The 13,903-nt window shown below is 47.2% G+C and overlaps 1 protein-coding gene across 1 annotated transcript in view; it reads right to left on the bottom strand.

Moving 5' to 3' along the window:
• The window catches only part of SAMTOR (S-adenosylmethionine sensor upstream of mTORC1), a 47,335-nt gene extending 40,929 nt beyond the window's left edge, over nucleotides 1–6,406 (bottom strand). Inside the window, 2 exon segments of the mRNA XM_075600017.1 lie at nucleotides 6,120–6,283; nucleotides 6,285–6,406. Of these exon segments, the coding sequence (XP_075456132.1) occupies nucleotides 6,120–6,283; nucleotides 6,285–6,391 (271 nt within the window). The 5' untranslated portion in view covers nucleotides 6,392–6,406.
• Between the last annotated feature and the right edge of the window lie 7,497 nt (nucleotides 6,407–13,903).

The following is a 13,903-nucleotide window of genomic DNA, read 5'->3' as shown; positions in this document are numbered from 1 at the left end:
TGACACGGCTTCCTGACATCTTATTTGATGGACAATTTTTTTTTCCCTCTAATGGCAGCCGCACATCATTCTTGGCCATGTCAAATATAGGCATGCAACTCCCTGCCAAATAAACAAGATGGTACACAACCTATTCTTTGAGGAATCCACAACCCATGATTTCAACCAAAGTACTCTACAGATGAAGCATTGCTTCATCTAGGTAGAAGCTTTATAATATAAGAAGCATTGCACAGGAAGTCTGTGCTGTTGAGTGGAAACATCTGGAGAAGAATTCCTGGTCTCCTGTTTTGCTCCATAGATGCAAGCCAATCTTACTGTTCTTGAAATTCAAGCCAAAGCTACAGCTGGTTTGCAGACAAACAGTTGTATTGAAGACTTTTTCTTAAGGAAAGTCTCAATTGTCCTATCCATTGGTTCCCTAAACACAGAATCGTCATCTCATTGCAACGCGGCTCTTTTAGCCAATCTAGCCACTGCTGCATCCACCTGGGGATTGGTAGACTTGAATATGCTTCTCGTCCAGCGTTTCCCATTCCTTCTCTATCATACCCTCCAGGGGATAAACCTAAAAATAGTCTTTCATCTTTCATAGTCTTTCATCTGCAAGCCCATTAACATTAGGTCTTGTTTGCTCCTGGGCTGCTTGACATCTATCGCCTTAATTAGTTTTTCAATATCTGCAGCACAAAAAGTTAAAAGCTTTTTACTTCTTCAATTTAGAGGAATACTCCTCCGACAGACTCCCACATTCTTGCTCCATGCATGGTCAAATCATCTGAACTCCACTTCTTCCCACTCTAACCATTTCTCCCACACCAGCGGGAACATCACTCCCGAAGGAGAACCAATGACATCCAATGTTGAAGAGTCACAACGCAAAAATATAATCTGAAGAGTTCTAAGACACTGTCCCCATGGAGGTAGGATTAACCAAAAAAAAAAAAAGTTAAAAAACGAAGGGAAGCTGGGCAAAATCAGCTGTAAATAATACAGGAAAGTTAAAATGAGTGGCTGGTCCTAAAATGGAGGGGCTTAGAAATACATAGTTGGCAGTGCCATGTGTTCCCGACACAGTAATTTTCATTAATATTTCTCACATTTGAAAATATATGGAATCTGGAATGTCAGGATCAAAATGTAAAAAAACAAAACAAAAAAAATAAAAAATGCGGCTTTTATTAGTCAATTCCAGCTAAACAAGTCTTTGGTTTGGGTGGACGGACGGGACATACTGCTTGCACAAATGTATTAGAAACCGCTAAACCATTTCACAAAATAAATGGCAAGATCTTAGCAGATTTATATAATAAGAAAAAAAAAATGTTATATTAACTTTTCCAATGAAAACACATACGGTATTTCACAATAAACCATATCAGAATGAAAGAGGGAAGTAGGACAATATATGTAAGCATTTTTTGGAGTGGCTGATCAAAGTGAACCATTACAACCGTAAAAAAAAAATTAAAAAAAAAAAGTGATACTCTCCAGTGACAATGCCCAATGGGAACATTTTTTTTCATGTATATGCAGCACATTACAATATCCACACTTACAAGGATTTTGTAGTTAAGAGCAGAGTGAAGAGCTCACAATCAAAAGATTTTATAAACCCTGTGAAGGAGAGTACTCTAGAGAAACTGTCCCCTTATTCAATATAGAAGTATAACGTGACGTTAACGATGCAGTAACCTAGGGGTGCTCAACTCTAGTCTTCAAGCCCTCCTAACAGGTCAAGTTTTCAGGATATCCCAGCTTCAGCACAGCCTCTGATTGAGCCACTTGTGCTGAAGCTGGGATATCCCAAAATGCATAATTAACTGGGTAAACAACTTCTCAACACAAGGATATTCACTAACCTCCGTCTTAACGCATTGTGATACTGAATGAACCGCTATTCAAGTGAATGCAGAACCGCAGTGCATTAATCAGCACTGGAGATTAGTGAATCTTCCCTCATTTTGAAAAAAAGGACAATGTTTGAAGTGACAAATGCACAGAACTATAGGTCCCTTTCAAAATATCATATTCCGTAGAGGGGATGAAGCCGTTACTATTAGCGGAAAGCATATTTAAATACTTCCCTGAATATGCGGGGGCGGGGGATGATATGGACTGTGCCTTGTTGCACAAACAAGTGTTGTGGTCAGCTAAAAGGAACCAGTTTAGGTTAGATGTGTTGATCTTTGGAGTCAGTCTGGGATAGATAAGATGACCTGTAACTTGATTTGGTTTAGAAGAGGATTATCCCTTTGTGTACAAGGAATTCTGTGATGTGATGTAATTATATTCTGCCTAGTAACCTATGTTAAACAAAGGAATCTAAAATGTATTTACAGCCGGCATGGGCCCTCGCCTGGCAGACTGTCTAGTGGACAACTTTTGTGTATATGATCATACTCTATGCTGTACGAGCATGTATTAAAACTACTCATTATCAAACGAACCCTTGTTTGTGAGTTTGCAAACATCGACAGTTACTAAACAACAAAAAAAGTTGGAAGCCACGGTTATAGACAGCTGAACTGAGTAATGTAGTATAATTAGCCCTAGAAATTGAAAAGTATACTGCAGGAAAGCAGATTACAAGACAACTGTAGAATAAATTATATTGCCTATGGGAACATACAGAACTCCAGTCCCAAATACCTGATAGGTTCGGTCAAATTGATACTATAAGCCCATACAGTGCATAGACATATGATGTTTCTGCAAATCGCAGCACATACAGTTGGTGCCAGGGCCGCCGACAGAGGGTGAGGGGGGGGAAAGAGAGAATGGGGGAGGGGAAGGGGGGGGAAGAGAGAATGGGGGAGGGGAAGGGGGGGGGGAAAGAGAGTGGGAAGGGGGGGGGGGAAAGAGAGTGGGAAGGGGGGGGGGGAAAGAGAGTGGGAAGGGGGGGGGGGAAAGAGAGTGGGAAGGGGGGGGGGGGAAAGAGAGTGGGAAGGGGGGGGGGGAAAGAGAGTGGGAAGGGGGGGGGGAAAGAGAGTGGGAAGAGGGGGGGAAAGAGAGTGGGAAGAGGGGGGGAAAGAGGGGGGGAAAGAGAGTGGGAAGAGGGGGGAAAGAGGGGGGGAAAGAGAGTGGGAAGAGGGGGGGAAAGAGAGTGGGAAGAGGGGGGGAAAGAGAGTGGGAAGAGGGGGGGAAAGAGAGTGGGAAGAGGGGGGGAAAGAGAGTGGGAAGAGGGGGGGAAAGAGAGTGGGAAGAGGGGGGGAAAGAGAGTGGGAAGAGGGGGGGAAAGAGAGTGGGAAGAGGGGGGGAAAGAGAGTGGGAAGAGGGGGGGAAAGAGAGTGGGAAGAGGGGGGGAAAGAGAGTGGGAAGAGGGGGGGAAAGAGAGTGGGAAGAGGGGGGGAAAGAGAGTGGGAAGAGGGGGGGAAAGAGAGTGGGAAGAGGGGGGGAAAGAGAGTGGGAAGAGGGGGGGAAAGAGAGTGGGAAGAGGGGGGGAAAGAGAGTGGGAAGAGGGGGGGAAAGAGAGTGGGAAGAGGGGGGGAAAGAGAGTGGGAAGGGGGGAAGAGAGTGGGAAGGGGGGAAGAGAGTGGGAAGGGGGGGAAGAGAGTGGGAAGGGGGGGAAGAGAGTGGGAAGGGGGGGGGAAGAGAGTGGGAAGGGGGGGGGAAGAGAGTGGGAAGGGGGGGGGAAGAGAGTGGGAAGGGGGGGGGAAGAGAGTGGGAAGGGGGGGGAAGAGAGTGGGAAGGGGGGGGAAGAGAGTGGGAAGGGGGGGAAGAGAGTGGGAAGGGGGGGAAGAGAGTGGGAAGGGGGGGGAAGAGAGTGGGGGAAGAGAGTGGGGGAAGAGAGTGGGGGAAGAGAGTGGGGGAAGAGTGGGAAGGGTGGGAAGGGGAGGGGAAGAGTGGGATGGGGGGGGGAAGAGTGGGAAGAGTGGGAAGGGGGGGGGAAGAGCGTGGGAAGGGGGGGGGGAAGAGCGTGGGAAGGGGGGGGGGAAGAGCGTGGGAAGGGGGGGGGGGGGAAGAGCGTGGGAAGGGGGGGGGAAGAGCGTGGGAAGGGGGGGGGGGAAGAGCGTGGGAAGGGGGGGGGGGGGAAGAGCGTGGGAAGGGGGGGGGGGGGGAAGAGCGTGGGAAGGGGGGGGGGGAAGAGCGTGGGAAGGGGGGGGGAAGAGCGTGGGAAGGGGGGGGGAAGAGCGTGGGAAGGGGGGGGGGGAAGAGCGTGGGAAGGGGGGGGGGGGAAGAGCGTGGGAAGGGGGAAGAACAGCCAGGACAAGGGTCGTGAACCCGGTGGCCGGACAAAGCAGGTGGACCCGACCTATCGTGGCCACTGGGCCCCGGCTCTCCACAGCTGCGGGCCCCACCCTCACTCTGTCCCACACTTCTGGCAGCAGCGCGTCACTGGGCCTCTCATGCCGGTGCACTCCGGGGGAGGGGCCACACATATTTGGGGAGTAGTACATATTTGGGGGTGGGGATTTTTTTTGTATGTATTTGGGGGTGGGGAATTTTTTTTCGTATGTATTTGAGGGTGGGGATTTTTTTTTGTATGTATTTGGGGGTGGGGATTTTTTTTTGTATGTATTTGGGGGTGGGGATTTTTTTTTGTATGTATTTGGAGGTGGAGATTTTTTTTGTATGTATTTGGGGGTGGGGATTTTTTTTTGTATGTATTTGGGGGTGGGGATTTTTTTTTGTATGTATTTGGGGGTGGGAATTTTTTGTATGTATTTGGGGTGGGGATTTTTTTGCATTTGGATAGGTTTTTTTAGTATATATTTTGTGGGGGGAATTGTGAGAGGAGGGGGATTGAGTGAGTGGGGTAATTGACGGAGGGGCGGTAGTAAGGAAAACACAGAATAAGAGACAGGGGAGAGAAATACACGTGAGGCAGGGTGGCAGGGATTGAGTGGGGTAATTGATGGAGGAGGGGGGAGAGGGAGGCGAAATACATGGGAAGAGGGAGAGAACTAGAGGGGGCTCGCAAGGTGTTAAATGGGGCTCGTAACACCGTCAATAAAGGGGGGGGGGGGGGAGCACCCAGTAAGAACTGTAGCCCTGGGCCCCGAAAATCTGTCTGGTGCCCTGCCCTGGTTGGTGCTACGCCGATTATACATTTGTGGCTTAAGACATCATTTAAAATATATAATTTTGTATCTCATGCTGATTTTCCCTCAGCCCACTGACAAATTACAAAGTTCACATCTGCAAGTTTCAATCTATCAATTACTTTTTGGGTACAATCGTAAAGTAACGGACGGCATGAGTAAGTATAAAATCTGTATATGGTCGCTCCTATAATTTAATCAGAAATAATATATCAGTGCTCCTCTTGCACTGATTCATTTTAAAGTGGCATTTAACGAGTGAAAAATACCACTTCCATGGGGTTATGCATGTGGGTAAAGTGAGAAGGACAGATTGGCAGAGCAGTAATGGAGAAGACTCATAATCAAAGAGAAATATATAGAAGAACATAGGCAAAAAAGTAGACGTTCTAGAAATAACACAAAAAAAAGCTTTGTAGGGACAGTAATTAATTACTATGCAAGACACTGGCAGCTAAACAATTGATTTGTTTTCTAAACTGCTGCAGGTATGAACAACAACTGATTAAGGACAGGAAACAAATCTATGCAGCAGATCTCAGGTGCTGGACCTGGGCCTTGTTGTTTTTTTTATCCCTTTGCAGGCCCCTGTATGTATATTTATATACTGCACCAAGTGAGCACAGACCCTTATAGACGGCATCACAATGCAGGTTGACAATAATGCAAACGTAAAGTAGAGAACATCCTGGGAATATATACCTCTCCCCCCCCCCCCCCCCAAAAATCTTACAATACAACATCTAGCACATCTGTGCTTCTGCCCTGTTCGACACCCACAGGCTAGCAATCCTCTTGGCTTTACTGCATAAGAAAGTGTAAAGGATTGTAGTGTTGTAGTGCTGGAAGAATATGGATAACTATAAATGGCGGTGAAAGGGTCAAATTATTCCCACTGCAAAAAGACAAAACATTCACTTAATAAATGAGCTGTTGAAACCAATGACCCCCCTCCCCTCCCCTAGAGGAAGCTGCAGGACATTGCCTGGCGCTGTGTTTATATCCTGGATAAGGGGGACCTGGGGGGGGGGGGGGGGGGGCGCGGTGCGGGTGCCTCCCAGTCCCCTCCGTTACCTTCCCGGTACTTCCTGCGCAGCCGCCGGTGGACGCTCTTCACCAGCCCGGACAGCTTCTCTTGCTCCAGCTTCTGCTCCCGGGGGGGAGGGGGAGCGGCGCCTGCGTCCTCCCGGTGTCCCGGCGGAGGTGGCTTCCTTGCCTGCCCGCACCTCCGGCCCCGTCTCCATGGCTCTACCCCGGCAAGTGAACGCAGCCAGCCAACCACACACCCCCTACCCCTCCAACACTGCTAGCAACAAGCGCGTCACCGCCGGGAACGGGGCAGCCATTGGCTAAGCCGAGGGACGTTGGATGGCTGCCCTGGCCAATGGGAGCGAGGGAGTGTGAGTTAAGCGATTAGGCTGCTTTATTTTAACCGCACCAGGGCCGGAAAAGACTTGTGATTAAATGAGCCGCGAGGCGATAACGGCCAGTGAAGGGGTTAACAGCGAGGCGGCATCTTAACTGTAGAGGGAGATGGCTTAAGCAATCAGCTGAGAATGACGTACACAGGACGTGCACGTGCCTCGACTCAGCCACCCCCCCCCCCCCCTCTCATTGAATCCACATATCCACACATTCTCTTTGTTCCTGTTGCCGCGGTCACCAGCCAATCAGCGTTGAGATTTCCATTCTCTACGTTCCATCATATCAGGAGGAGATACAGCAGTGACGGAGGGGAGTGCAGAGTGCAGGATCCCTTGTTGTCTGGTGTATATTTCCTATTGTCTATCTGTAGTTTATATCCCCAACGCTGTCGCATAGTGTTGATGCGACAGGGAGAATAATCTCGCCCTCATCAACTAGATGGGAAGCCATTATTTTTATATAAGAATGAGCTACTTTTCACACACCCTTATATATTTTATGTACGTGTTTGTGGAAGTGATGGACAAAAACTTGTTTTTGCTGTATAGGGAAGAAGCACAATATTTAGTGAGAGGATAAAACTGGTTTGATTTAGCAGGGAAAAAAGCAATAGAGATGTATGAAAATAGATCCATGTGCAGTAAGGCTTCCAGCTTTTGATGGCCGACTGCATATCTTTAACGTGTTCTGGAGATTTAACAAATCAAATAAAACAGTAAAAAACAAAAAGTTGCTGTATGAGAGATTAGTTTTTATCTGTGTTACTAATAGTAATCATTATAACAGTGTTGATTAGAGTCAACACTGGTTACTCCATAATATACATTTTTTTCTAATGCTTTAACGTTGTATGTAAAATATATATTGGTAGCCTCTCCTAGAGGTTAACGGCCTTAAAGGGTTAACGATGGCCTTACACAAGACCTCTCATCACATGGTGTAGAGTGACTTGGTAGGAAAGATCCACTCCCACTTTATGCCTGGTGAACAGTGACATCACTATCGGCAGTGTTCGACAAACCTATACATTTGCTCGCCCCGGGCGAGTGGATTTAACATCGTGGCGAGCTCCTATTGGCCCAAGCAGCACACGTGTGGTACTAGGTGGCGAACAGATTTTTTTGTTGGGCGAGTAGATTTTTTGGTGATTTGTCGACCACCTGACTATCGGTATAAACTGCCTGACAGAAGGTTCAAGAACAGGCCTGCACAACTCGTAAAGTGAGAAGGGCCGAACTGCTCCAAGGAAAAAAATTTGGGCCGCACGGGTAAAATCACCATCATCATCATCATCATCATCTCCTCCTCCAAGCACCTCTCATCATATCTCCCACAGAACCCCTCACTATCAACCTTTATGATACTCCCCATCTATCTTTCATACCCTCATCTCTCCCTCTCACCCACACAATACTCCCCCTCCACATCAAACACACAATCCCCCCTCCACATCAAACACGCAATCCCCCCCTCCACATCAAACACGCAATCCCCCCCTCCCCATCAAACACACAATCCCCCCCTCACATCAAACACATCCCTCCCTGCACCTCACATCACTCTCCCCCTGCACCTCACAAGGAAAACAGAGTCGGGCCGCACGGGTAAAACAGCATTTATTATTCTAAATAACACATTTATTTACGATGTTTACTTGAAACAAAATTACATTTAAAATACTTTAATTCAAATTAACTAATTTCCTAATCATCCATGTCAGCAGCCCCCCCCCAAGTTAGCACCCCCCATGTCAGCAGCCCCCCCCCCAAGTCAGCAGCCCGCCCCCATGTCATTTCAGCAGCCCCCCATGTCATTTCAGCAGCCTCCCAGCCCATTTCATTTCAGCAGCCCCCCAGCCCATTTCATCAGCCCCCCCAGCCCATTCCATGTCAGCAGCCCCCCCAAGTCAGAAACCCATGTCAGCAGCCCCCCCCCCAAGTCAGCATCCCCCCCCAAGTCAGCAGCCCAAGTCAGCATCCCCCCGCAAGTCAGCATCCCATGTCAGCAGCCCCCCCCCCCAAGTCAGCATCCCAAGTCAGCATCCCCCCCGTCATTTCAGCAGCCCCCACAGCCCATTTCATTTCAGCAGCCCCCCAGTCCATTTCATCAGCCCCCCAACCCATTTCATTTCAGCAGCCCCCCCGCCAGCCCATTCCATGTCAGCATCCCCCCCTAAGTCAGCATCCCCCCCATGTCAGCAGCCCCCCCCCAAGTCAGCATTCCATGTCAGCAGCCCCCTCCCAAGTCAGCATCCCTCCCAAGTCAGCATCCCATGTCAGCAGCCACCCCAAGTCAGCATCCCCCCAAGTCAGCAGCCCCCCCAAGTCAGCGTCCCAAGTCAGCACCCCCCCCAAGTCAGCATCCAATGTCAGCAGCCCCCCCCCAAGTCAGCATCCCATGTCAGCAGCCCCCCCCACCCAAGTCAGCATCCCATGTCAGCAGCCCCCCCCAAGTTAGCATCCCATGTCAGCAGCCCCCCCCCAAGTCAGCAGCCCCCCCCCCAAGTCAGCATCCCAAGTCAGCACCCCCCCAAGTCAGCAGCCCCCCCCAAGTCAGCTTCCCATGTCAGCAGCCCCCCCCAAGTCAGCATCCCCCCCAAGTCAGCATCCCATGCCAGCAGCCCTCCCCAAGTCATTTCAGCAGCCCCCACAGCCCATTCCATTTCAGCAGCCCCTCGCATGAATGAACCCCCCCCCCCCAATGCCTACCTGATAATGTTGATGTCGGCGGTGGCGGCAGCAAGAGAGGTGGCGGCGGCGGAAACAGAAGCGTGGGGGAAGCGCGCTCTAGCAGCAGACCCGGAAGTTCCGGGTCGTGCTACACTGCTGGAGCATGTCCCCCTGCTAGAGCAGGCTGAGGGGGGAGGGGCGTTAGGGGGATTAGGAGAGAGCGCGCATTCACACAGATTGCTGAAGCGCTCTCCTACGCTGGAGCGCACTCTTCCTTTCCCTACCAGGGAAGAGGGGGGAGGGTTGAAGGGGGTCCGTCGTAGGCCGCACAGGGTGCCTCATGGCCCGCGGGCCGTATGTTGTGCAGGCCTGTACTAGAAGATAGGTTCCTCCGAGTGTCAGTTATGCCAGGTCCCCACTGGCTACTGCAGCGCCCGCTGTGGCGGACGCTGCAGGGACAAGAGCTTCCCCACAATGGGGCCGGGCCTGCTGTGAGGGGTGACTGCCGCTCTGCGCAGAGAGAAACTCCTGCTCAAGAAAATTGAGAGCAGGAGTCGTGACGGAGCGCTGGGCCACACCCCTGGTGGTTCAGCCTATGAGGATGAACCTGCCGGATGACGTCACGGCCGCGCCCCCGTCACGGGACATACCTTTCCCCCTGTAGCTCTCTGCAGACCGGGGGACTCTGCTGCACGCGCCGCCTGCCTCGCAGACGCACGTGCAGCGCAGGCAGCGAGGCCGCAGCCTTAGAGGGCCTCACAGTGAAGTTGTGTAAATAGGTTTCAGTGTATAGATAAGTATAATAATATTGTCCTGTACATGTTTGCTTTTTTGTAGTTAGGGAACATGCCCAATAGATAGCATAGATAGATAGCATCTGTAGTAATGGATTTAGAAAGCTCTCTAGATTCATCAAGAGGAAGCGTATGTCCCAATGGCATAGTCAGATCGGCCAGACTGGGAGGTGCCCAGCTAACTCAGATTTTGTGTGCCTAGAAGAGGTACATAGTGTTCAGCACCGGGATACTGATCCTAATGAGAAAAAGTGCAGGGCTAATCCCAGAAGGGGCCGAGTTGAAATGGAATAGAATGGACGCCATACAGGAGAGGCAATATGGCTAGAACGACAAGGAACAAGCCTAAGCACCTCCCTAGAGTAAGAAGAGTTAGGTCACGCTTATAGTTATGGCGACGGCGCACGGCGCCAAAACACATACCTTGTGCATCATGTTGACCGCGATCAGGTGGAGGCACGACGGAGCGGCAGGATCCATGCGGCCGTCGCGTGACGTCAGCGTCACGTGAAGCGGTTCAGCCAATAATGGTGAACCACTCGTATGACGTTACAGGCCATGCCTCCGCCATGCCCCCTGAGTGCAGGATTCACGCGCGGCGCAAGTGATGTCACGGTTGCGCGCATGCACTGCAGTGTACACTATAAGCTCGGCCTGAGAGTTATCTACGGAAGAAGCATTGATGTACAAACACTGTAATGTCACCAGAGAGTGCAGAGAAGAGCCACCAAATTAATAAAGGGGATGGACAATCTAACTTATGAGGAGAGGCTAGCTAAATTAGATTTTTTTACATTAGAAAAGAGGCGTCTAAGAGGGGATATGATAACTATATACAAATATATTCGGGGACAATACAAGGAGCTTTCATAATGGCGCTATATAAATAAAGACATACAATACGAAAGAACTATTCATCCCAAGGGCAGTACAAACGACTCGGGGTCATCCCTTAAGGTTGGAGGAAAGGAGATTTCACCAGCAACAAAGGCAAGGGTTCTTTACAGTAAGGGCAGTTAAAATGTGGAATTCATTACCCATAGAGACTGTGATGGCAGATACAATAGATTTGTTCAAAAATGGTTGGACATCTTTTTAGATAGGAAAGGTATACAGGGCTATACCAAATAAGTATACATGGGAAGGATGTTGATCCAGGGATTAATCCGATTGCCAATTCTTGGAGTCAGGAAGGAATTTATTTTTCCCCTTATGAGATAATTGGATAATATAACTCTGGATTTTTTTGTTTGCCCTCCTCTGGATCAACAAGTAAGTATAGATATAGGATAAAGTATCTGTTGTCTAAATTTAGCATAGGTTGAACTTGATGGACGTACGTCTTTTTTCAACCTCATCTACTATGTAACTATGTAACCAGTTTGTGTGTAACGGAAGAATGTATGTAGTCAACATCTATGTAAACTCCTTTAGAGCTTGGCAAGGAAGATGACATATGTAATGTATTTTCAAATGTAATTGAACCTGAAAACCTAAATCCAACTGCACAACAATACATAGCAACAAATATCCAATCGCGTAACAATAAATAGCACCAATTCATATTATTTCAGAAGGTATAATTATAAAATACACACACAGAAAAAGGACCCACATCAAGGAACATCATTAACTCATCTTACCCAAATTACAACACAAGTTCTCTCACTGCAGAGCAAGTTCACATAACATACCTACTCACTGGAAGAAAGTCCCACTTTGAGATGTTTCTCTTTTGATCACTAAAAGGTGGTCTTATTCATGGGAGGTAGGCAGTCGTAGTCAGTGGAAAGTAGTGACACTAATGGCAGGCATCCCACTTCATTGGTAAGAGCTTGCCCTGATGGTAAGGGCAGTAGTCTCATTATGTGCTCAACCAGAGGAGGAGAAATGTAGGAAAGATGTCACTGGAGCACTCCTGGGCTTCAAGAGTCAGTAACCACACACACACACACACACACACATTTTTAGCTTAGTTAAACTTCAAATCCAACAGAGTAGGACTGCACCAGTCTTGCCACCATAAGACATTCATGTATATCATCGTTGTAGAGGTAAAACTCATTAAGTGCATTTGTAGCAAAAAGGATCCTTGTGAAAGCGCAATATCTGCATGAAACGTGTGGGAGGACATTTTCTGTTCTGAAAACCACTTTAATATTCTAATAAAGCCTTTTCCAATTTTTCACCCCCTGGGTTCCCTATCTTTTTCTTTGTGGATCTTTTTGGGATACTGTGTGAGTGCCCTGGAATACTGCTACATTGTTTCTGCTCATTGAGGTAGAGCGTTTTGTTCGCACAGTCGCCTAAAAAGGGATCTATCACCTACCCTATTACTAGGGCTGCCTTATCAGCAGACACAAATACTGTTTCAATACTAGAAACAATACATTTTAATGCTGATCAGTATGTTTGCTACAACTGAGTTTATATTAAAAGAGACTTGTAACCAGATACACTGTACACTAGGCTAAGCAGTGGTGTTTTAAATCAATCCCTCCAGACAAACTGGGGAACTGGTACATACTGACTGCATTTACTGCTCCTAATCTAGCACACAGTACAGGGAATTAACACCCTTTTATAATTCACTGTGTTTAAGAACACATCTGGTGTTACGTATCCCGCTGTATTTATTTTAACCATGCCAAATAAAATGTAAGTTTTATCATCTGAAAATATCTAATTATTTCAGTAGTAGTGCACCACTAAGGGATTTATTTTCTCCTAGTACATATGTGTACACTTCCGTTATTTGAAAAAACTAACGCCTAATCTTGAGAATTTGTCATATCAAAATACCTTCCTTTTTAAATACAGAATTATTCCTGTCAAAAAGAACATGTAATCACCTTTTGCTCAGTACTCAAAGAATATAGTTAATGACTTTTACCCCTACAACGACGATATCATCTACACAGTGCACTGGCAATTTCCCAGCATATGTAAGATAAAATTTGCAAGCAGGTCTTGACCGTCGATCAATAAGAAGAACAGCGTACCTTCTACAATGTTTTTTTATTCATTGGCTTGCCAGCTATTATGATTATGTTGCAAAAAAATCATTTTTAGTCACAACAAGTTCAGGAAAATTTATTTTGAATATGTCATAAACCCGATGGCTCAAGATTTTAAGATTGCTCCCCTGGTTCAGTTAAGTTTGCAATAATTATGAAAAGTATACAGTATGTATGTGAAATTTTGCATGCTTTAATTTCTTAGAACTTTGATTTAGAGTTTAAATCTAACAAGAGAAGTAGTGTAGGACCTGTGAACTCCCCTGATAATCAGCTGTACGGTTTGGAGCAGATCAGGTCTGTGTAGAGCAGGGGCTGCCTGACACATTTTAGCCAAGGGGCAAGCACAACCTACTGGCCCATGCTCCAGTTGTCCCAGCTCATGCTTCAAAGTGGTTTTACATACTGCACATTTGATCATCAAAAATGATTGCAAAATAAAAGAAATGAGGGTCTATTTTAGAGAATATTTCATATTGTAAATAATACATCTTCAAAAAAATAAAGAAAATACATAATGCAATAAATAAAGCAAACTGCTATATGTATACAAACAGTCTAACAAATATACACGCTTGCACACATTTAACTTTTCCACTTTTTGGTGTATTTTCTTTGCTTGGATTAGTCAGGAACCCAACATAGCAGCATTACAAAAGTGCAGGCGTTTTCAGTTCTGTTCTGAGAACTGATGAAATAATGAGGTAGAAACTTTACTCGAAATGGTTTCAACAATGCAGCTTGTTCACATAGCTAACAAAGACCTAATGAAAGGTGAACTTTGATGAATGATTTCCAGCAGATATGAAACTGGACTCATTCCAAAAGATCTCGCTGTACTGACATGATCATAAGTGCTTCAGGCAGGTCTTGTTCCATTGTAGCTCGCAGTCGTGTCCTTATGAGTTTCAGTTTGCTGAATTCTCTCATATGTCATTGAGTAAAAGATAGGG

This window comes from Ascaphus truei, chromosome 5 (assembly GCF_040206685.1).
Source record: "Ascaphus truei isolate aAscTru1 chromosome 5, aAscTru1.hap1, whole genome shotgun sequence".
Taxonomy (NCBI): domain Eukaryota; kingdom Metazoa; phylum Chordata; class Amphibia; order Anura; family Ascaphidae; genus Ascaphus; species Ascaphus truei.
The sequence above is the reverse complement of the archived record's forward strand: the minus strand, read 5'-3'. Positions and strand labels throughout refer to the sequence as shown.